This window comes from Rhamphochromis longiceps, linkage group LG16 (assembly GCF_057381845.1).
Source record: "Rhamphochromis longiceps isolate RC_006_pf linkage group LG16, R_longiceps_female_GT1.1, whole genome shotgun sequence".
NCBI classification, from domain to species: Eukaryota; Metazoa; Chordata; class Actinopteri; order Cichliformes; family Cichlidae; genus Rhamphochromis; species Rhamphochromis longiceps.
The window spans coordinates 2,103,218-2,124,928 of record NC_140572.1 but is presented as its reverse complement, the minus strand read 5'-3'; the positions used below and the strand labels follow the sequence as shown (position 1 = coordinate 2,124,928).

Here is a 21,711-nt window from a genome sequence, read left to right as displayed (position 1 = left end):
TCAGGAAATGATCAGACAGGAGAGGGTTTTCAGGAAACACTGTTAAATGTTCAGTTTCTATGCCATATGTTAAAAACAAGATCTAGAGTGTGATTAAAGTGGTGGGTGGGTTCTTTTACATTTTGAGAGAAGCCAATTGAGTCTAATAACAGATTAAATGCCATGTTGAGGCTGTCATTCTTAGCATCTACATGGATGTTAAAATCACCAACAATAATTATTTTATTTGAGCTGAGCACTAAATCAGATAAAAAGTCTGAGAAATCAGAGAGAAACTCTGTGTAAGGCCCAGGTGGACAATAGATGATAACAAATAAGACTGGTTTCTAAAATTTTTCAGCTGGGGTGGACAATGTTAAGCATCAGGCTTTCAAATGAATTAAAAGTCTGTCTTGGTCTTTCATTAATTAATAGGCTGGTGTGAAAAATTGCTGCCACACCGCCCCCTCGGCCTGTGCTTCGAGGTTTCTGGTAGTTAGAATGACTCGGGGGTGTTGATTCATTTAAACTAACATAATCATCCTGCTACAACCAGGTTTCTGTAAGGCAAATCGATTGTTCTTTCTTTGTAATTGTTTATGTTTAAGTTGTTTGTTGCTGGTTTTTATTTTGTTTTTCGTCTGTTTGGGAGCTGACACAGTCTCAAAGGAGATGTTTTTTTTTGGGGGGGGGTAACAGGAGAAGAGAAGCTGCAGAGAGGCGTGTAAGACTGCAACTCTGCTTCCTGGTCCCAACTCTGGATAGTCATATTATGGGGGGTTTAATTAATTTGTCCATATTTCTAGAAATGAGAGCTGCTCCATCCAAAGTGGGATGGATGCGGTCTCTCCTAACAAGACCAGGTTCCCTCCAGAAGGTTTGCCAATTATCTATGAAGCCCACATCGTTTCTGGGACACCACTCAGACAGCCAGCAATTTAAGGAGAACATGCGGCTAAACATGTCACTCCTGGTCTGATTGGGGAGGGGACCAGAGAAAACTACAGAGTCCGACATTGTTTTGGCAAAGTTACACACCGATTCAATATTGATTTTAGTGACCTCCGATTGGCGTAACCGGGTGTCATTACTGCCGACGTGAATTATGATTTTACTGAATTTACGTTTACCCTTAGCCAGCAGTTTTAAATTTCCTTCAATGTCGCCTGCTCTGGCCCCTGGAAGACAATTGACTATGGTTGCCGGTGTCTCTAGCTTCACATGTCTGAGAACAGAATTACCAGAGTTTGACCCCCGACGGGTGTGTCGCCGAGTGGGGAAAAACGGTTAGACATATGTATGAATTTGAGGAGTGGAACCAAAACGCAGACACAAAGGAACGTGAAAGAAAATTTGAATATTAACAGAAAGCAAGCCGTTTATTAATCTCTACTTTTAAGATTAGGCTTCAAACTTTCCTTTTTGCTAAAGCATATAGTTAGGGCTGGATCAGATGACCCTGGATCCTCCCTTAGTTGTGCTGCAGTAGATGTAGGCTGCCAGGGGATTCCCATGAAGCACTGAGTTTTTTCCTTTCCAGTCACCTTTCTCACTCACTGTGTGTTAATAGACCTCTCTGCACTGAATCATACTTGTTATTAATCCACAGCATGTCTTTGTCCTGTCTTCCTTTTCTCACCCCAACTAGTCACAGCAGATGCCCGCCGCTCCCTGAGCCTGGTTCTGCCAGAGGTTTCTTCCTGTTAAAAGGGAGTTTTTCCTTCCCACTGTCGCCAAAGCGCTTGCTCATAGGTGGTCCTATGATTGTTGGGTTTTTCCTCTGTATCTATTATTGTGCAATCTACTGTACAATATAAAGCGCCTTCAGGCGATTGTTGTTGTGATTTGGCGCTATATAAATAAAATTTAATTTAATTAAAAGATTACAAAACAGAAGGCAGAGGTGAAGATAAACAATAACCTAACCTGGGGAAAATATTTTTTATTAAAAAAACAAAAAACAAAAAAACCATGAAACCTGACATGGATACAAAGATACCTGGAACATGGAAACGTGGCACCAAAGACAACAGATGACCTGACACTGAACAAATTAGGACAGGACTTACAGTGGCTTGCAAAAGTATTCGGCCCCCTTTAACTTTCCCACATTTTGTCACATTACAGCCACAAACATGAATCAATTTTATTGGAATTCCACGTGAAAGACCAACACAAAGTGGTGCACACGTGAGAAGTGGAACGAAAATCATACATGATTCCAAACATTTTTTACAAATAAATAACTGAAAAGTGGGGTGTGCGCAATTATTCAGCCCCCTGAGTCAATACTTTGTAGAACCACCTTTTGCTGCAATTGGATTCCATTAAAATTGATTTGTGTCACGGCTGGGAAGGCGAGCCGTGTGGTGTGGAGGAAGGAGGACCCGAGATGCAAGCAGTGGATGAAAATGCTAGTGAAGTTTATTTACAAGGTGTAGTGGCAAACAAGCAGTGGGGCATGACAAATAACTGAAGACACCTAAACTGGGAAGAACTAAAATAACAGACCTGGGAGCATACGACAAAGGGCTGAGAGGCCGAGACGACGACCAGCAGGACACCGAGTAACACAGACTGACACGGAGGAACACAGACAAACCGGCAACAGGCAGGAGAACACACAGGGCTTAAATACACACACCAGTAATCAGGGGATGAGAGACAGGAGGGCAATACGGCTGGGAGGAATCAGAGCTGACGGGACAGGGGAAACGTAAAGTGAACACACTCACATCAGACAGAGACCTTCACAATAAAACAGGAAACTCAGACACGGGGAACCAAACAAGACACAGAACTAAACAGACAGATTCACAAACAGACGGGGTGACACCATAGACAGAGACACAGACTCAGAGGCAGACCAAATATAAGACATAGAACTCAAACAATAATAATAATCATCATCATAATAATAAACTAGAAAATGATAATAAACTAAAAGCGCTAGGTCACCGACCCAGGACCATGACAATTTGTGTTTGTGGCAGTAATGTGACAAAATGTGGAAAAGAGGGACGAATACTTTTGCAAGCCACTGTAAGTACACAGAGAGATAATGAGGGGATGAGGAACAGCTGGGACAAGGGGAAACAAAACTAGACTCATTGCATATAGGACAAGGACTTTCCCAATAAAACAGACATCACAAGGGTAATCTAATAAACAAATGAACTTAGCAAACCTAAAGAACTTATAAACAAACATCGACATCCAAACAAACTAAAACTTAAAACGCTGGGTCAACAGACCCAGGAAAGTGACAGTAAAATCATTTATTATATACATTATACTTATTTTCTTAAATTGCTTATCTATTATCTGTATTTTCACTTGGGGGTCTAGGGGTGCTGCTCTTCTTTTCATGACAAATTAGGACATGTTTATGATAACACACTGACAATATCAGGACAATTTTGGCCTTACTCTATCAGTGAACAGCATGCCCATGCTAACTTAAACTAGACCAGCAAGCTAACCCCATGTGTATTAAGTGTTACTTCAGAATAGGAACCAAACAAATTAACGGAACGAAATTAACTGTAACAGCAGTTTGCAAAACATTGTGACAGTTCTCAAGTGTTCCTACCTCAAATACAGCACGTGTTGCTGTGTTTTTGTTGTTAAATGGACGAGGAGAGACCGTGGCTGGTGAGAGGATGCAGCATTTCGTCAGTGGAGCATAGAACGACGTCTCTGATTGGTCAACAAGTGAGTAAAGATGCATCTGATTGTTCGAAAGCCTCAACCAAAGAGCTGCTGGTCACGGCAAGATACAAACTCGCCGGAGCTCTGCGTGAACGGCACATCCGGGACCTTCAGCACTCAGGAGAGATTTATCTTGACGTATGTATTTACCTTTGATATCCATGATTTCACGCACGCTTCGAGGTAAAGTTGTATGTTTAACAAGCTAATTAATGTTAGCTAAATGGAATGGAAACAACACACAATCGATTTGAATAAAGTTAAAATGGTGCATGATGATAAATGGTAATAAATATACTTTAGCTTTATCTTCAGCAACAGATATTAGAAGTTAAATTTAATTGTTTTTAAATTTCCACTGGAGTTAAAGGGCCTGCGGCCCTCTCTGCATCTGCAACTGCAGAGACAGTCAGTCTAAGCTCTTTTTAAGTGTAGGCTACTGCAACACGCATTTTATTTCAAGATATGTTTTCTGGGATTTAAATGATAATATTAATGTTTTCCTGTTTAGCACAAATCAATGACATTAGTGTTTCAGTAATGGTAGTAAAGTGCACAGTTTACAGTATTTGTCCGTGTATTGGCATGTTAAAATTATTCGTGAAGGTAATTTTAATGTCACATTACATTTGCAAAGTGTTTGCACTGGTATATTAGTCTGATTAGCAAATGCATTGTGATTTAAGGCAGAAAAATACTATTTAAAATACCATGTAAAGAAAGTACTGGTTGGTTTTGTCTTGCTGACTTTTCGTCATTTTCTCATGAAGATGTGTACAGGTTGAGCAGATTGAGAGTGAAGAACATGTCAAAAAGAAGACTCAGACTTCGTCCTGAAGCAGAGGCTGCTCACTTTATTTTATCTGGAAGTGACAAGACTTGTTTAAAGGCCCAATGGATCAATGACTATAAAGGTATGTTATATGTTGTTCCTTATGGCTACTGCATGAATATTACCAGAGCTGCAACTAATGTTTATTATAATATTTAATAATATTGTCATGGCCCTGCGACCATGACTCGGTGACTTTGTGTTTATGTTCTTTATTGTTATTACTTTCATTATTATTCATGGCTGTTTTGGGATGGTTTGTGTTTGGGATTTTAGACACTGGGTTCTGGGTTTGTGCTCCCTCTGTTGGTCCCTGGTGTTAGTGTTCCCCTGTCTCATCAGGTTAATCAGGTCCAGCTGTGTCTCCCACCTGTGTGTGACTTCCCAGTGTCTCTCTGTGTATTTATAGTGTGTGTTTGCCTCTGTTCCTCGTCGCGTCGTCTGTGTTCATACCTGGTGTAATCCTCTGCGTGCTCTCCCTGCTGTTCTCCCTTCATGTTCAGGTTTCCCACTCCTCTGTGTAGTTTATCCCAGTTTAGTTTCGTCCTTAGTTCTGTTTGCCATCTCCACTTTGTGTTTGATATTATCAATAAATCACCCTCACACCTGAATAAGTGCTGCGTTTTGGGTCCTCCTTCCACTCTCCACACGGCCGCTGCCCCGGACCGTGACAAATATATAACAATTGCTTCAGTTTCCCTGAGGGAACCTCCCAAAGCTAGCTAGCTATCTATCTATCATCTAGATTAAAAAATGTTTTATATTTTCATGTATTTGAAATTTGTTGCCAACTATTTTAATAATTGTTTTTTTTATTATTAGCATTTATTTATTGTATCAACTCATTTGTTGCAGCCCTGAACGTAAGCATCTAGATCAGGGGTGCCCAATCCCGGTCCTCGAGAGCTACCGTCCTGCAGCTTTTAGATGCATCCTTGTTCCCACACACCTGAATCAAATGGTTTGATCTCTTCAGCATGCCATCATGTTTGGCAAAGGCCTGATAACAAGCCATTCATTTGATTCAGGTGTGTGGGAACAAGGATGCATCTAAAAGCTGCAGGACAGTAGCTCTCGAGGACCGGGATTGGGCACCCCTGATCTAGATGTTCCCCTCACAATTAAAACATTTTGTGATTGTTTGTTCTGCATATGTTTTGTCAGTGGCTGATCAGCTGCAGTAAACCTGATTTGGATTGTATTACTTAACGCTACTTATTGAACATCTTGTATTAGGACGTGGTGTATTTGCCTCTGAACCAATTGAAAAGGGATCCTTTGTGGTCGAGTACCGTGGGGAGCTTATCTCAGAACATGAACGGGACAAGCGGCAGAAAAAGTACACAGAAAAGCAAACTGCTTTCCTATTTGATTTTAAATGGAAAAATAGCACATGGTGGTAAGTAAAGGCATATACAATATCAGTTGTTCTTTACAACATTATGTTTTTAGTGAACAAAACATATGTTCTTTTCTTCACTTTTAGCATTGATGCCTCCCGTGAAGACGACTCACTTGGCCGGCTGGTTAATGATGACCACAAGTACCCAAACTGCAAGATGAAACAGCTGGCAGTCCAGGATAAACCTCATCTCTGCTTGTTTGCTATTGAAAATATCCAAGCGGAGAGTGAAATCACCTATGACTATGGAGAATCTATGTGGCCATGGCGAGCTCTGGTAAGTAAATCCTCTTCATAGATTGTGCAGTACAGGGAATGTTAAATATTAGTAGATGAAAAGATAGATATTATTCTAGTTATGAAGACCAGAGTAGATCAGTGCAGGGTTTTATTGACAAAATTTGATATTTTTGTCCTTTTACAGATGTTTTTGTCCATTTAACCTGAAGCTGATCAGTTTACATGATTAGATTTCTGGGGAAATAGATGGCTTTACATCAGTGTTGGGTTTAGAGCTTTTATTGACAACAGCAGGACAAGTTAGAAGTCAGGAACATGAACTCTACATGTGTTCAGTCGTCATGTCCTCATATTGTTTCAAGCTGTGAAGAACATGAGTGTGTTTCAGAATATATATATCTTTGCAGCAGTTACGATAATAATGTGCTGTTTGCACGATGAGCACTGCTGCTCTTTCTCAGCAAGAGCCTCCCCGAAATTGACCGTGCGCTTTGTGTTGTCCGTACGCGCATCTGTGCATTTCGTGGCGTCTGTGCAGAAATGACTCGCAAGACAAGGCTGCAAACTATTCTCACAGACTTCAAATGTGCACTTGAATCCAAGAAGATAGAAAAGGATCTCTCTCTGTCTCTCCCCCAGCTCTGCTGACTTGCCACTGAGAGAGTAACAACTGCCCCTCCCCCCTCTGCTCTGCAAACAGGTGGCTGTTTTTGCACCCCTCCCCCCTCTGCTCTGCAAACACATGGCTGCTTTTGCACCCCTCCACTCACTTGCTCAGAGCCAGTGTGTGCAAAGTGGAGCAACATAACACTGACAGAGGTTCAGAGAAGGGAAAAAAAACAAAAAACGGAGCAGGCTGCCGTTGTTCACTTCACGAAGGCGGCTCTATAGGCTGTTTTGTTTGCGACCGACACACAGTATAAATATATTCTCAATCACATTCACACCACTCTGTTATATCAGTTCCACTACATCAAGACTATTTTATGGTGGTGAGCTGTTTTATTGTCATGTATTTTGCATAGTAAGATAACCATGTCCTGCATTCAAAACCACTGAAAATGTCTATGGTGGTGCTGTACCTAATATTTTGCTCATTTGATCCAAAACCTATTTTTCCTTTATTTTGAAGGCTGAGGCTTAGATCCATTAGGTATTCACGAGAAAGGCATCATCACATGTCAGGATTACAGTATATCGAAAATATGTGATTATAATGGGAGTCAATGGGACCCAAAATGGTACGAGGAACACAGGAGGTAACACTTATGTGAATCTCCTTTGCTATATACCACACCATAGAGGGGATCATTGAATTTTAAAAATAATCCTAAAATGCACCTCATGGCCAAGTTTCATGCAACTAGTCTTTAAAATGATTGATATATTGAGAATCAAAAATCCAAAGGGTCCCTATTTTGACTTAAACCCTCCGAGGGTTTTAAAGCATCAATTTGGTCTTTATTCCAATTAAATTTAATATTTTTGTCCTTTTACACATGTTTTTGTCCATTTAACCTGAAGCTGATCAGTTTACATGATTGGATTTCTGGGGAAATAGATGGCTTTACATCAGTGTTGGGTTTAGAGCTTTTATTGCCAACAGCAGGACAAGTTAGAAGTCAGGAACATGAACTCTACATGTGTTCAGTCGTCATGTCCTCATATTGTTTCAAGCTGTGAAGAACATGAGTGTGTTTCAGAATATATATATCTTTGCAGCAGTTACGATAATAATGTGCTGTTTGCACGATGAGCACTGCTGCTCTTTCTCAGCAAGAGCCTCCCCGAAATTGACCGTGCGCTTTGTGTTGTCCGTACGCGCATCTGTGCATTTCGTGGCGTCTGTGCAGAAATGACTCGCAAGACAAGGCTGCAAACTATTCTCACAGACTTCAAATGTGCACTTGAATCCAAGAAGATAGAAAAGGATCTCTCTCTGTCTCTCCCCCAGCTCTGCTGACTTGCCACTGAGAGAGTAACAACTGCCCCTCCCCCCTCTGCTCTGCAAACAGGTGGCTGTTTTTGCACCCCTCCCCCCTCTGCTCTGCAAACACGTGGCTGCTTTTGCACCCCTCCACTCACTTGCTCAGAGCCAGTGTGTGCAAAGTGGAGCAACATAACACTGACAGAGGTTCAGAGAAGGGAAAAAAAACAAAAAACGGAGCAGGCTGCCGTTGTTCACTTCAAGAAGGCGGCTCTATAGGCTGTTTTGTTTGCGACCGACACACAGTATAAATATATTCTCAATCACATTCACACCACTCTGTTATATCAGTTCCACTACATCAAGACTATTTTATGGTGATGAGCTGTTTTATTGTCATGTATTTTGCATAGTAAGATAACCATGTCCTGCATTCAAAACCACTGAAAATGTCTATGGTGGTGCTGTACCTAATATTTTGCTCATTTGATCCAAAACCTATTTTTCCTTTATTTTGAAGGCTGAGGCTTAGATCCATTAGGTATTCACGAGAAAGGCATCATCACATGTCAGGATTACAGTATATCGAAAATATGTGATTATAATGGGAGTCAATGGGACCCAAAATGGTACGAGGAACACAGGAGGTAACACTTATGTGAATCTCCTTTGCTATATACCACACCATAGAGGGGATCATTGAATTTTAAAAATAATCCTAAAATGCACCTCATGGCCAAGTTTCATGCAACTAGTCTTTAAAATGATTGATATATTGAGAATCAAAAATCCAAAGGGTCCCTATTTTGACTTAAACCCTCCGAGGGTTTTAAAGCATCAATTTGGTCTTTATTCCAATTAAATGTAATATTTTTGTCCTTTTACACATGTTTTTGTCCATTTAACCTGAAGCTGATCAGTTTACATGATTGGATTTCTGGGGAAATAGATGGCTTTACATCAGTGTTGGGTTTAGAGCTTTTATTGACAACAGCAGGACAAGTTAGAAGTCAGGAACATGAACTCTACATGTGTTCAGTCGTCATGTCCTCATATTGTTTCAAGCTGTGAAGAACATGAGTGTGTTTCAGAATACGTCCTCATATGGTTGGACCAACAACTCTAGTGTGTGTGTGTTACACTGTCCTCATATTGTTGGGTAGCAGAACTGTACTGTGTTAAGTTTCTATAGAATCTGGCATAAGGAAGTCAGATCCTTCTGTAATAATGTTCACTGAAACAAGTATGATCTGTAGTTAATGAGCTAGTCAGCATTTGTAGTACAGAATGTTTCTGACATTATATTGTTGTCTTTTGTTGCAGACACCAAGTGTTGAGACCCTGTCCCAACCTCCTACAGACCAAGAAGTGAGTGACAAATCCACTTCATTCCTCCAACAGGTTACGCATAAATTTTTGTATTTGGAATCAAGTATATGAGTCAGTTGGGCCTAGTGCATAAATGAAATGCACTTTGATTGTATTAAAACAATCAGTTTGAGTGAAAGTTTCCCAAAATCAACATTAGCATTAGGAGAAGGAAATTGGCTATACCAGTTGTTAGTCCAAACTTTCCCTTTAAAGCATCAATTTGGTCTTTATTCCAATTAAATTTAATATTTTTGTCCTTTTACACATGTTTTTGTCCATTTAACCTGAAGCTGATCAGTTTACATGATTGGATTTCTGGGGAAATGGATGGCTTTACATCAGTGTTGGGTTTAGAGCTTTTATTGACAACAGCAGGACAAGTTGGAAGTCAGGAACATGAACTCTACATGTGTTCAGTCGTCATGTCCTCATATTGTTTCAAGCTGTGAAGAACATGAGTGTGTTTCAGAATACGTCCTCATATGGTTGGACCAACAACTCTAGTGTGTGTGTGTTACACTGTCCTCATATTGTTGGGTAGCAGAACTGTACTGTGTTAAGTTTCTATAGAATCTGGCATAAGGAAGTCAGATCCTTCTGTAATAATGTTCACTGAAACAAGTATGATCTGTAGTTAATGAGCTAGTCAGCATTTGTAGTACAGAATGTTTCTGACATTATATTGTTGTCTTTTGTTGCAGACACCAAGTGTTGAGACCCTGTCCCAACCTCCTACAGACCAAGAAGTGAGTGACAAATCCACTTCATTCCTCCAACAGGTTACGCATAAATTTTTGTATTTGGAATCAAGTATATGAGTCAGTTGGGCCTAGTGCATAAATGAAATGCACTTTGATTGTATTAAAACAATCAGTTTGAGTGAAAGTTTCCCAAAATCAACATTAGCATTAGGAGAAGGAAATTAGCTATACCAGTTGTTAGTCCAAACTTTCCCTTTAAAGCATCAATTTGGTCTTTATTCCAATTAAATTTAATATTTTTGTCCTTTTACACATGTTTTTGTCCATTTAACCTGAAGCTGATCAGTTTACATGATTGGATTTCTGGGGAAATAGATGGCTTTACATCAGTGTTGGGTTTAGAGCTTTTATTGACAACAGCAGGACAAGTTAGAAGTCAGGAACATGAACTCTACATGTGTTCAGTCGTCATGTCCTCATATTGTTTCAAGCTGTGAAGAACATGAGTGTGTTTCAGAATACGTCCTCATATGGTTGGACCAACAACTCTAGTGTGTGTGTTACACTGTCCTCATATTGTTGGGTAGCAGAACTGTACTGTGTTAAGTTTCTATAGAATCTGGCATAAGGAAGTCAGATCCTTCTGTAATAATGTTCACTGAAACAAGTATGATCTGTAGTTAATGAGCTAGTCAGCATTTGTAGTACAGAATGTTTCTGACATTATATTGTTGTCTTTTGTTGCAGACACCAAGTGTTGAGACCCTGTCCCAACCTCCTACAGACCAAGAAGTGAGTGACAAATCCACTTCATTCCTCCAACAGGTTACGCATAAATTTTTGTATTTGGAATCAAGTATATGAGTCAGTTGGGCCTAGTGCATAAATGAAATGCACTTTGATTGTATTAAAACAATCAGTTTGAGTGAAAGTTTCCCAAAATCAACATTAGCATTAGGAGAAGGAAATTAGCTATACCAGTTGTTAGTCCAAACTTTCCCTTTAAAGCATCAATTTGGTCTTTATTCCAATTAAATTTAATATTTTTGTCCTTTTACACATGTTTTTGTCCATTTAACCTGAAGCTGATCAGTTTACATGATTGGATTTCTGGGGAAATAGATGGCTTTACATCAGTGTTGGGTTTAGAGCTTTTATTGACAACAGCAGGACAAGTTAGAAGTCAGGAACATGAACTCTACATGTGTTCAGTCGTCATGTCCTCATATTGTTTCAAGCTGTGAAGAACATGAGTGTGTTTCAGAATATATATATCTTTGCAGCAGTTACGATAATAATGTGCTGTTTGCACGATGAGCACTGCTGCTCTTTCTCAGCAAGAGCCTCCCCGAAATTGACCGTGCGCTTTGTGTTGTCCGTACGCGCATCTGTGCATTTCGTGGCGTCTGTGCAGAAATGACTCGCAAGACAAGGCTGCAAACTATTCTCACAGACTTCAAATGTGCACTTGAATCCAAGAAGATAGAAAAGGATCTCTCTCTGTCTCTCCCCCAGCTCTGCTGACTTGCCACTGAGAGAGTAACAACTGCCCCTCCCCCCTCTGCTCTGCAAACAGGTGGCTGTTTTTGCACCCCTCCCCCCTCTGCTCTGCAAACACATGGCTGCTTTTGCACCCCTCCACTCACTTGCTCAGAGCCAGTGTGTGCAAAGTGGAGCAACATAACACTGACAGAGGTTCAGAGAAGGGAAAAAAAACAAAAAACGGAGCAGGCTGCCGTTGTTCACTTCACGAAGGCGGCTCTATAGGCTGTTTTGTTTGCGACCGACACACAGTATAAATATATTCTCAATCACATTCACACCACTCTGTTATATCAGTTCCACTACATCAAGACTATTTTATGGTGGTGAGCTGTTTTATTGTCATGTATTTTGCATAGTAAGATAACCATGTCCTGCATTCAAAACCACTGAAAATGTCTATGGTGGTGCTGTACCTAATATTTTGCTCATTTGATCCAAAACCTATTTTTCCTTTATTTTGAAGGCTGAGGCTTAGATCCATTAGGTATTCACGAGAAAGGCATCATCACATGTCAGGATTACAGTATATCGAAAATATGTGATTATAATGGGAGTCAATGGGACCCAAAATGGTACGAGGAACACAGGAGGTAACACTTATGTGAATCTCCTTTGCTATATACCACACCATAGAGGGGATCATTGAATTTTAAAAATAATCCTAAAATGCACCTCATGGCCAAGTTTCATGCAACTAGTCTTTAAAATGATTGATATATTGAGAATCAAAAATCCAAAGGGTCCCTATTTTGACTTAAACCCTCCGAGGGTTTTAAAGCATCAATTTGGTCTTTATTCCAATTAAATGTAATATTTTTGTCCTTTTACACATGTTTTTGTCCATTTAACCTGAAGCTGATCAGTTTACATGATTGGATTTCTGGGGAAATAGATGGCTTTACATCAGTGTTGGGTTTAGAGCTTTTATTGACAACAGCAGGACAAGTTAGAAGTCAGGAACATGAACTCTACATGTGTTCAGTCGTCATGTCCTCATATTGTTTCAAGCTGTGAAGAACATGAGTGTGTTTCAGAATACGTCCTCATATGGTTGGACCAACAACTCTAGTGTGTGTGTGTTACACTGTCCTCATATTGTTGGGTAGCAGAACTGTACTGTGTTAAGTTTCTATAGAATCTGGCATAAGGAAGTCAGATCCTTCTGTAATAATGTTCACTGAAACAAGTATGATCTGTAGTTAATGAGCTAGTCAGCATTTGTAGTACAGAATGTTTCTGACATTATATTGTTGTCTTTTGTTGCAGACACCAAGTGTTGTGACCCTGTCCCAACCTCCTACAGACCAAGAAGTGAGTGACAAATCCACTTCATTCCTCCAACAGGTTACGCATAAATTTTTGTATTTGGAATCAAGTATATGAGTCAGTTGGGCCTAGTGCATAAATGAAATGCACTTTGATTGTATTAAAACAATCAGTTTGAGTGAAAGTTTCCCAAAATCAACATTAGCATTAGGAGAAGGAAATTAGCTATACCAGTTGTTAGTCCAAACTTTCCCTTTAAAGCATCAATTTGGTCTTTATTCCAATTAAATTTAATATTTTTGTCCTTTTACACATGTTTTTGTCCATTTAACCTGAAGCTGATCAGTTTACATGATTGGATTTCTGGGGAAATAGATGGCTTTACATCAGTGTTGGGTTTAGAGCTTTTATTGACAACAGCAGGACAAGTTAGAAGTCAGGAACATGAACTCTACATGTGTTCAGTCGTCATGTCCTCATATTGTTTCAAGCTGTGAAGAACATGAGTGTGTTTCAGAATACGTCCTCATATGGTTGGACCAACAACTCTAGTGTGTGTGTTACACTGTCCTCATATTGTTGGGTAGCAGAACTGTACTGTGTTAAGTTTCTATAGAATCTGGCATAAGGAAGTCAGATCCTTCTGTAATAATGTTCACTGAAACAAGTATGATCTGTAGTTAATGAGCTAGTCAGCATTTGTAGTACAGAATGTTTCTGACATTATATTGTTGTCTTTTGTTGCAGACACCAAGTGTTGAGACCCTGTCCCAACCTCCTACAGACCAAGAAGTGAGTGACAAATCCACTTCATTCCTCCAACAGGTTACGCATAAATTTTTGTATTTGGAATCAAGTATATGAGTCAGTTGGGCCTAGTGCATAAATGAAATGCACTTTGATTGTATTAAAACAATCAGTTTGAGTGAAAGTTTCCCAAAATCAACATTAGCATTAGGAGAAGGAAATTAGCTATACCAGTTGTTAGTCCAAACTTTCCCTTTAAAGCATCAATTTGGTCTTTATTCCAATTAAATTTAATATTTTTGTCCTTTTACACATGTTTTTGTCCATTTAACCTGAAGCTGATCAGTTTACATGATTGGATTTCTGGGGAAATAGATGGCTTTACATCAGTGTTGGGTTTAGAGCTTTTATTGACAACAGCAGGACAAGTTAGAAGTCAGGAACATGAACTCTACATGTGTTCAGTCGTCATGTCCTCATATTGTTTCAAGCTGTGAAGAACATGAGTGTGTTTCAGAATACGTCCTCATATGGTTGGACCAACAACTCTAGTGTGTGTGTGTTACACTGTCCTCATATTGTTGGGTAGCAGAACTGTACTGTGTTAAGTTTCTATAGAATCTGGCATAAGGAAGTCAGATCCTTCTGTAATAATGTTCACTGAAACAAGTATGATCTGTAGTTAATGAGCTAGTCAGCATTTGTAGTACAGAATGTTTCTGACATTATATTGTTGTCTTTTGTTGCAGACACCAAGTGTTGTGACCCTGTCCCAACCTCCTACAGACCAAGAAGTGAGTGACAAATCCACTTCATTCCTCCAACAGGTTACGCATAAATTTTTGTATTTGGAATCAAGTATATGAGTCAGTTGGGCCTAGTGCATAAATGAAATGCACTTTGATTGTATTAAAACAATCAGTTTGAGTGAAAGTTTCCCAAAATCAACATTAGCATTAGGAGAAGGAAATTAGCTATACCAGTTGTTAGTCCAAACTTTCCCTTTAAAGCATCAATTTGGTCTTTATTCCAATTAAATTTAATATTTTTGTCCTTTTACACATGTTTTTGTCCATTTAACCTGAAGCTGATCAGTTTACATGATTGGATTTCTGGGGAAATAGATGGCTTTACATCAGTGTTGGGTTTAGAGCTTTTATTGACAACAGCAGGACAAGTTAGAAGTCAGGAACATGAACTCTACATGTGTTCAGTCGTCATGTCCTCATATTGTTTCAAGCTGTGAAGAACATGAGTGTGTTTCAGAATACGTCCTCATATGGTTGGACCAACAACTCTAGTGTGTGTGTTACACTGTCCTCATATTGTTGGGTAGCAGAACTGTACTGTGTTAAGTTTCTATAATATCTAGAATAAGGAACTCAGATCCTCCTGTCAATAATGTTCACTAATGTATCTGTGACATATATGTGAACTCAATGCAGCCTTTCATCTCAGCAAATATAATTAATGATTGACAGGGTTCACAAATGAATTTTCACCCAAGATTTTATGTCAAAATGACATGACACAAAGTGTGTGATATGTATGTTAAATCATTCTCACTATTAAGTTACAATGCATTGTTTTTCATTTCTTAACCTACTAGCAATGTTTTTTACAGTATACTGAATTGCATAATAATTTTGAGTTAGTTTTCAAATGAATTATAATTACAAACATTGAATTTGTTACGTTTCATGTAAGGCCAGACAAAAATCTCGAGTTCTCACCTTTCACCAGACAGCTACCTCAGAGCAGGTAAGCCAGCTGCCTTTTTCTTCTTCATTCAAATTGTTTATGCTATGTAATTATGCATATTTACTACATGAATGCATTTTCATCAAGTCATGGATTGCAGAATGTTCTGCTACTGGAGGGGGAATGACATTCTAGCTATTAATAAATACAAAGATGCTTTTTCTCCATTTTCGTTCAGATCTCTACTGATGAATTCTCAGATTGTACGGATTATGAAGATAAAGACTATTTCCCAGATTCATGTGGCAGTTCCTCTGACACAAGTCTCCATAATGTGGACATGAAAATCACAGAATGTGTGGTTCCCCAAAATACGTTAAATGACATGGCATTGGAGACGGCTTCAGGACACAGTGGGAAGATCACCAGTTCAGAGAAACCTACAACATTTAGTTTGTCACTGAGAAGTAGCAGTCACAGTACTTCGGTAACAAGCCGCAGTTTTGATTCATCAGGGGTCACATCACCTAAAAACAGCTCCATAAAAGTCCTACCTTTGCCAAACACGGAAAGACAAAGCAAGTACAACAAGAAGCAATACTGTCTATATTGTAAAAAGGCCATTGCTAAATTGGCAAGGCACCTTGAATCTGCCCACGGTAATGTGCCGGAAGTTGCAAGCGCCTTCAGTTATGATAAAAGATCCTGCAAAAGAAGAGATTTGTTGCGCTCTATTAAGAAGAGGGGAAACTTTAACCATAATGCTACTGTGGCAACTTCTGGTGCTGGAGAAATGGTTGCTTGTCGAAGACCCACTACTGCAACAGGATCTGAGGACTACCGTCATTGTAAATTTTGTCAAGGACTATATGCAAGAAATTGCCTTTGGAGGCATGTGAGAAGGTGCCCTCAGAGGTTTAATGAGGAAGCTCCCTCTGGGCAAAGACGGATGCATCTGCAATTACCGAAACCTGATCAAGTTCATGAAGCTGTATGGAAGATTGCTTGTGAAATGAATCAGGATGACATTTCCTTTGTAGTAACGAGTGAAAGAGACATTCTTAGCCTTGGTGAGTCACTGTACAATGGCAGAAAACCAAATGAGAAAAGGAATGATTACATACGCCAAAAAATGAGAGAGATCGCAAGGTTATTGATAACCGCCAGAGCTATGACACCTTTGAAGAGCACAGAAGACCTTGTTATGCCTACTAACTTTCCCCATGTCATACAAGCAGTCAGAGCTGTTGCTGGTTATGAGCAGGAGAGCAACTCATATAAAACCCCATCCTTGGCTTTGAAATTGGGACACAGTTTGGCTAAAGTTGCAAGCATTGTGCAGTGTAAAGCCATCATTGCAAATCGCTATGATGTTGCAGAGTCAGCCAAGCAGTTTGCCACTCTGTATGAAAAAAAGTGGTCAGAGTCCATTTCAGCTGCTGCATTGGGCACACTTCAACAAGCCAAATGGAATAAACCACAGATTTTGCCATTTACACAGGATGTGTCACTGCTGCATAAGTTTCTTGCTACTAAGTCCGCAATGTACATGAAGGACCTTGAGGAAAAACCCAACAGCACAACCTTCGGAAATCTTGCTCAAGTGACTTTGACGCAGGTAGTGCTATTTAACAGAAAAAGGCAAGGAGAAGTTTCAAAAATGGAGCTCCAGGTTTTTACATCCCGGAATCGCACAGAGTTGAATCCTGACATTATGATCGGCCTAACTGAGTTTGAAAGGAAACTTGCAAAGCACTTTGACAGAGTTGAGATTCGTGGTAAAAGATCAAGAATGGTACCTGTGCTTCTCACACCTGACATGATCACTGCAATGGAGCTCCTCGCAAAAGCCAGAAGTGAGTGTCAAGTCCACACAGAGAATGTGTACTTGTTTGCACGCCCAGGTGTCCTTTCCCATTACAGAGGCTCTGACTGCTTTCGCAAGTATGCAAATAAATGTGGTGCAAAGTACCCAGAGGCCCTTACCTCAACAAGATTGCGGAAACAAGTTGCCACTTTGTCCACAGTACTAAATCTAAAAGAAAATGAAATGGATCAACTTGCCACCTTTCTCGGACACGACATCCGTGTCCATCGAGAATTCTACCGGCTTCCAGAGAGTACCCTGCAGCTTGCAAAAGTCAGCAAACTGTTGATTGCAATGGAGAAAGGAAAACTGTCTGACCTGCAGGGGAAAGGGCTGGATGACATCGTGATCAATCCTGATGGTGAATTCTTTTTCTTTCTTTTTTTTTTTGAAACATAGTTATCTTTGAATATAACATTTGTGAATGTTCAGCAGATTCTAATATAAATATTTTGTCTTGATTATTTTTCCCCAACAAGATGAAGCAGTTACAAGTGATGATGATTCCAGTGGAGAAACCATCACTGACCCTCAACAACACAAAGGTATCTTGACTTGCCCAGTGTGTGATAATATCTTTAAGTTATGAGACTGGAGACAGTTAATAGGTTCATGTCATGTTAGATGGGCTTAAGGGACAGCAGTATATAAATTAGACAGAATGGTAGACACCATTCATTAATATGGTACTAAAAGATCTGGATACATTGAAGTCTGGCAAAATGCATAAATAAGCAATACAAAGGCAAATATTAAATATAAGGATTAGGAGGTCCACTTCTGTGAGATTAGGCACACAAGTTGAGAGGTAGTGCATGCAAGTAATGTGTTTCTAGGGAGATGCCTGAGTATTGATGAGTATTATTAGTAGATTATGTTCACATGTAAAATATTCATATCAAATGTAAAATTACACACTGCCCAATGCTGACTTTGCCTACAATGCAAACAAAAAATGCATTAATTCTCATATTTCACTGTTACTTTTCAAAGGCTCAAGGACCAAGAATTCTGGGAACCAAAGCCACACACTTTACTCAGCTTCCCTGGACAATATGGAGGGCGCTTCTGCCTCAACCACCCTGGACAACATGGAGGGCGCTTCTGCCTCAACCACCCTGGACAACATGGAGGGCGCTTCTGCCTCAACCACCCTGGACAACATGGAGGGCGCTTCTGCCTCAACCACCCTGGACAATATGGAGGGCGCTTCTGCCTCAACCACCCTGGACAATATGGAGGGCGCTTCTGCCTCAACCACCCTGGACAGCAAAAACATCAGCAACACTGCACCAGGAAAGGGTAAAGGTACCCATATACAAAATGTTTTAAGTGAATATACTTGTTATCAATGGACATGTTTATTCTTTTCAGGCATGACACTATTCAGAGCTTTTATCATAAATCATTTCATCTTATTTGATTCCCAGCAGAACACAGCACTTCAAATGGTTCATTCCAAGCATCCTTAAAGGAGCAATAAGCAATATCTTTTCACTGCTAGGTGTGCTGTTTTGCACTGCCTGTAAACCAAACCAAAGTCTATGGCTGGAGATCAACACAGAGAGAGGGATTGTGACTTCATGCTGTACTCCAGATGAAATTACACCTCTAATTATTCACATAGCCATTTTTAATTCCTTCAACCTAAGTATGATGAATTGTGCTTATTGCTCCTTTAAAGTGCTCCAGTAGAAAGCAAGGTTTAAGAACATTTTGTATTCACATTAGAAACTAGAATATTTTCTCTCTTATCTTACATTCGCATTAAGATATATATTTTTTGTTTCCATTTATGACAGCTGGGAAGGCAAGGTGCAAGTGGACAGATGATGAAGTAAAGGCTGTTGAGCGGCACTTACTTCATTTCATAACAAGCTGCAAAGTACCTGGCAAAAAGGAATGTGACTCCTGCATCCAAGCAGAGCCGGCAGCTCTGAAAGGCAGAGACTGGGTTGCCATAAAGTATTACATCCACAACAGGATCGTAGCATTGAAAAGAAAGATGAATAAATAAAATTACAAAATGCAGGTTCAGGAATGCTGCATCAGTTAAAATTAACTTGATTTTCATTTTTATTTTTTTTTTAATTTTTGACTTTGTCTGTTGGGTTAGTAATGACTAAGTTACTCAGTCCTTTCTCCTGGTTTTTGCCATCATAAGTTAATACTCAAGGGAGATAGTTTGTTACTCTCAGTTATTTCAGTATTGCAGGTCACTCAGTTATTTCAGTATTACAGGTCTCTGCATTGCATTGTTTATACCCATAAATCTGTTTATTATGGGTGCATTTTGTAATTAAAAAATAAGAAAGGCAGAAAATGTTCCATGTTTTTATTCACATAAACATTCACTGCAAAATTAATGCAATACAATATTAAGACTTAAAAAGTAGACTGACCACATTTTTGAGCTATGTCTCTTTTTAAGTCTCTATACAGCTCAGATTTACTGTGTTGTATTAACACATGAATGTCTGATATTTCTGTCAGAAGTTACCCGACTGGTGAGCATTACTATTGTGCATCCATGCCTATTATATTGTAATCTCAAAAGGAGCCAAGCTGAAAATACAGACCCTACCCTTACCTGGTCCTTATAAGTCATGTATACTTGAAAATTATGTGTGTATCCATGGGCTTCACAATTCACCTAAACATGAAATATCAGTGTGTGTGACCTTATGGTACTCATAAGTCACATAAACCTGACAGTGTCCTCATAAGTAGCAGTAAATTCAGGTTTGACCAAAATTTAACCCTAGCCAAAATCTCAACAGATGGGCGTGTTCCTGGAAGCATGGGTCAAATTTTTTTGTGATTCCCATGCCTCTAGGACCTTCAGAAAGGCACGTTCCCATTTGTCACATTTTTGTCATAGGTACTGATATATCATGAAAACACGTATGTGTGTGTGTGTGTGTGTGTGTGTGTGTGTGTGTGTGTGTGTGTGTGTGTGTGTGTGTGTGTGTGTGTGTGTGTGAAACAAGATCGCCTGTCGCTGCAATTATGGTTTGTTTTTCAGTCTCTCAAAAGGAAAAGTAGTATTCACTAAGGGATAGTTATTCGTTTTTTACACATAGGCAGCCTGTAGGTTACAAGCGGATAGAAAGTTCTTCTTTTCATCACAAGCTATGGTGTATCTTAAAGGTTTTTTACAGCGTCTGTATTATAGGAAAATAAAATACTATTGAAATCTCTACAGGAAGTCACTCTTTATTCCCATTACAAACGCCGGTGCAGCTTAAGAAAGTAAAATTACACCCGCTCTGTCTCTCTATACAGCACAGAATCATCTGCTGCATCACCGCTGTGCTTAGGGAACATGACGCATCAGGTCTGAAAATGACTAGACACTTCCGGAGTATTTCCGGTAGGGTCATAAGGTCCGGATCGAGGCCTTCCATAGTAAATATGCTGTATTTGAATATGTCATATTCAAAGCCTTCTTCTTTGGGAGAGCAGATCTCATCGGACACAGGAACGCTGCTGGGCTGCAGAAGGAAATCCATCTTGTGTCTGTGCCTTAGAAATTGTGACGGACTCCACCTCTCTGCTTTTTTATTCCCCTCCAACAGATGACGCGCTTCCGGAGGTTTCCCCCCTCCCTTCTCAGGATGCAATTCGACACGCTTAGCAACAGATGGTGCGCTTCCGGGGTTCACCCCCCCCCCTTCTCCGGATGCGATTCGTCACGCTCATTACACGCTTCCGGGGGGGGGGGGGGAGGGGCGGGAGGTCAAAAGGTCGTGATTAGGGCCATCAATCACTTCGGATCAAATTTTGTCATAAGCTGTAGGGTATTAACTCTCTGTCATGAGTCCCATTCACAGAGTGTTGGGGAATGGCTGCAATCACAGCACTGTAAGATGGTGACAGATGCACCCTTAGGCCCCCTCCTCGACTCAGAGATGGTCTTTCCCTTTAAGGAGGAAAAAACACGAGCTACATTGTAGACAATGGCTTTGCCTCTAACAGGAAAATGAGAAGGGACGAGGTTAAGGTGGATTCAGCAGGTGGAGTAATGGCTCACAACTCACAGTAACTGGTGCGTTGTTTGTAACGCCGTTATTCCCATCACTGGTCTTCAGTGGGGCTAGCATGATGCTGAAATACCGCAACTGAAACGTGTGGACCCCTGCAGTCGTTCCAGTGTTGGGCAAAAACAACAAACTGAAAAAAGCACCGTCAGACTCGAACCCTGGCAGGCACACAGTTTTGCCTCTTTCATATCTTTTTGTGTCTCTCCTGGTGTTTAATACACAAACATGTCTGCCTTTCATGTGTTTCTGTTCAGGCTCAAATCAATTTGATGTTCAAAGGCCTGCAGTGATGAAACAATAACGCCCCTCTAATGTGTTAAACGTAAAGTCAAAGTACAGCTATTTGTTAAAGTAAAGTAGTCAGAGAAAATACTCATGT

At 40.0% G+C, this 21,711-nt stretch overlaps 2 protein-coding genes across 29 annotated transcripts; both read left to right on the top strand.

Annotated features, from left to right (window-relative positions):
• The first annotated feature begins 856 nt into the window (after nucleotides 1–856).
• Nucleotides 857–19,628, top strand: LOC146650355 (N-lysine methyltransferase KMT5A-like). 27 transcript variants are annotated; one of them, XM_085385590.1, is made up of 13 exons: nucleotides 857–3,873; nucleotides 4,461–4,604; nucleotides 5,759–5,921; nucleotides 6,009–6,201; nucleotides 9,415–9,492; nucleotides 10,164–10,241; nucleotides 10,911–10,955; nucleotides 12,975–13,052; nucleotides 13,722–13,799; nucleotides 14,471–14,548; nucleotides 15,429–15,482; nucleotides 15,661–15,724; nucleotides 19,505–19,628. In XM_085385590.1, the coding sequence occupies exons 1-13, from the start codon at nucleotides 3,831–3,833 to the stop codon at nucleotides 19,558–19,560; spliced, it is 1,152 nt and encodes a 383-aa protein (XP_085241716.1). In that variant the 5' UTR covers nucleotides 857–3,830; the 3' UTR covers nucleotides 19,561–19,628. The 27 variants fall into 27 exon arrangements, with proteins under 27 accessions (XP_085241716.1, XP_085241717.1, XP_085241718.1 ...); XM_085385591.1 differs by having other exon boundaries at nucleotides 12,975–13,019; nucleotides 19,505–19,625; XM_085385592.1 differs by having other exon boundaries at nucleotides 13,722–13,766; nucleotides 19,505–19,625.
• Nucleotides 15,762–19,554, top strand: LOC146650356 (uncharacterized). 2 transcript variants are annotated; one of them, XM_085385587.1, is made up of 4 exons: nucleotides 15,762–17,650; nucleotides 17,769–17,834; nucleotides 18,283–18,597; nucleotides 19,092–19,554. In XM_085385587.1, exons 1-4 carry the CDS (start codon nucleotides 15,763–15,765, stop codon nucleotides 19,304–19,306), a joined length of 2,484 nt encoding a protein of 827 aa, XP_085241713.1. In that variant the 5' UTR covers nucleotide 15,762; the 3' UTR covers nucleotides 19,307–19,554. The 2 variants fall into 2 exon arrangements, with proteins under 2 accessions (XP_085241713.1, XP_085241715.1); XM_085385589.1 differs by having other exon boundaries at nucleotides 18,283–18,591; nucleotides 19,092–19,551.
• Nucleotides 19,629–21,711: the final 2,083 nt, after the last annotated feature.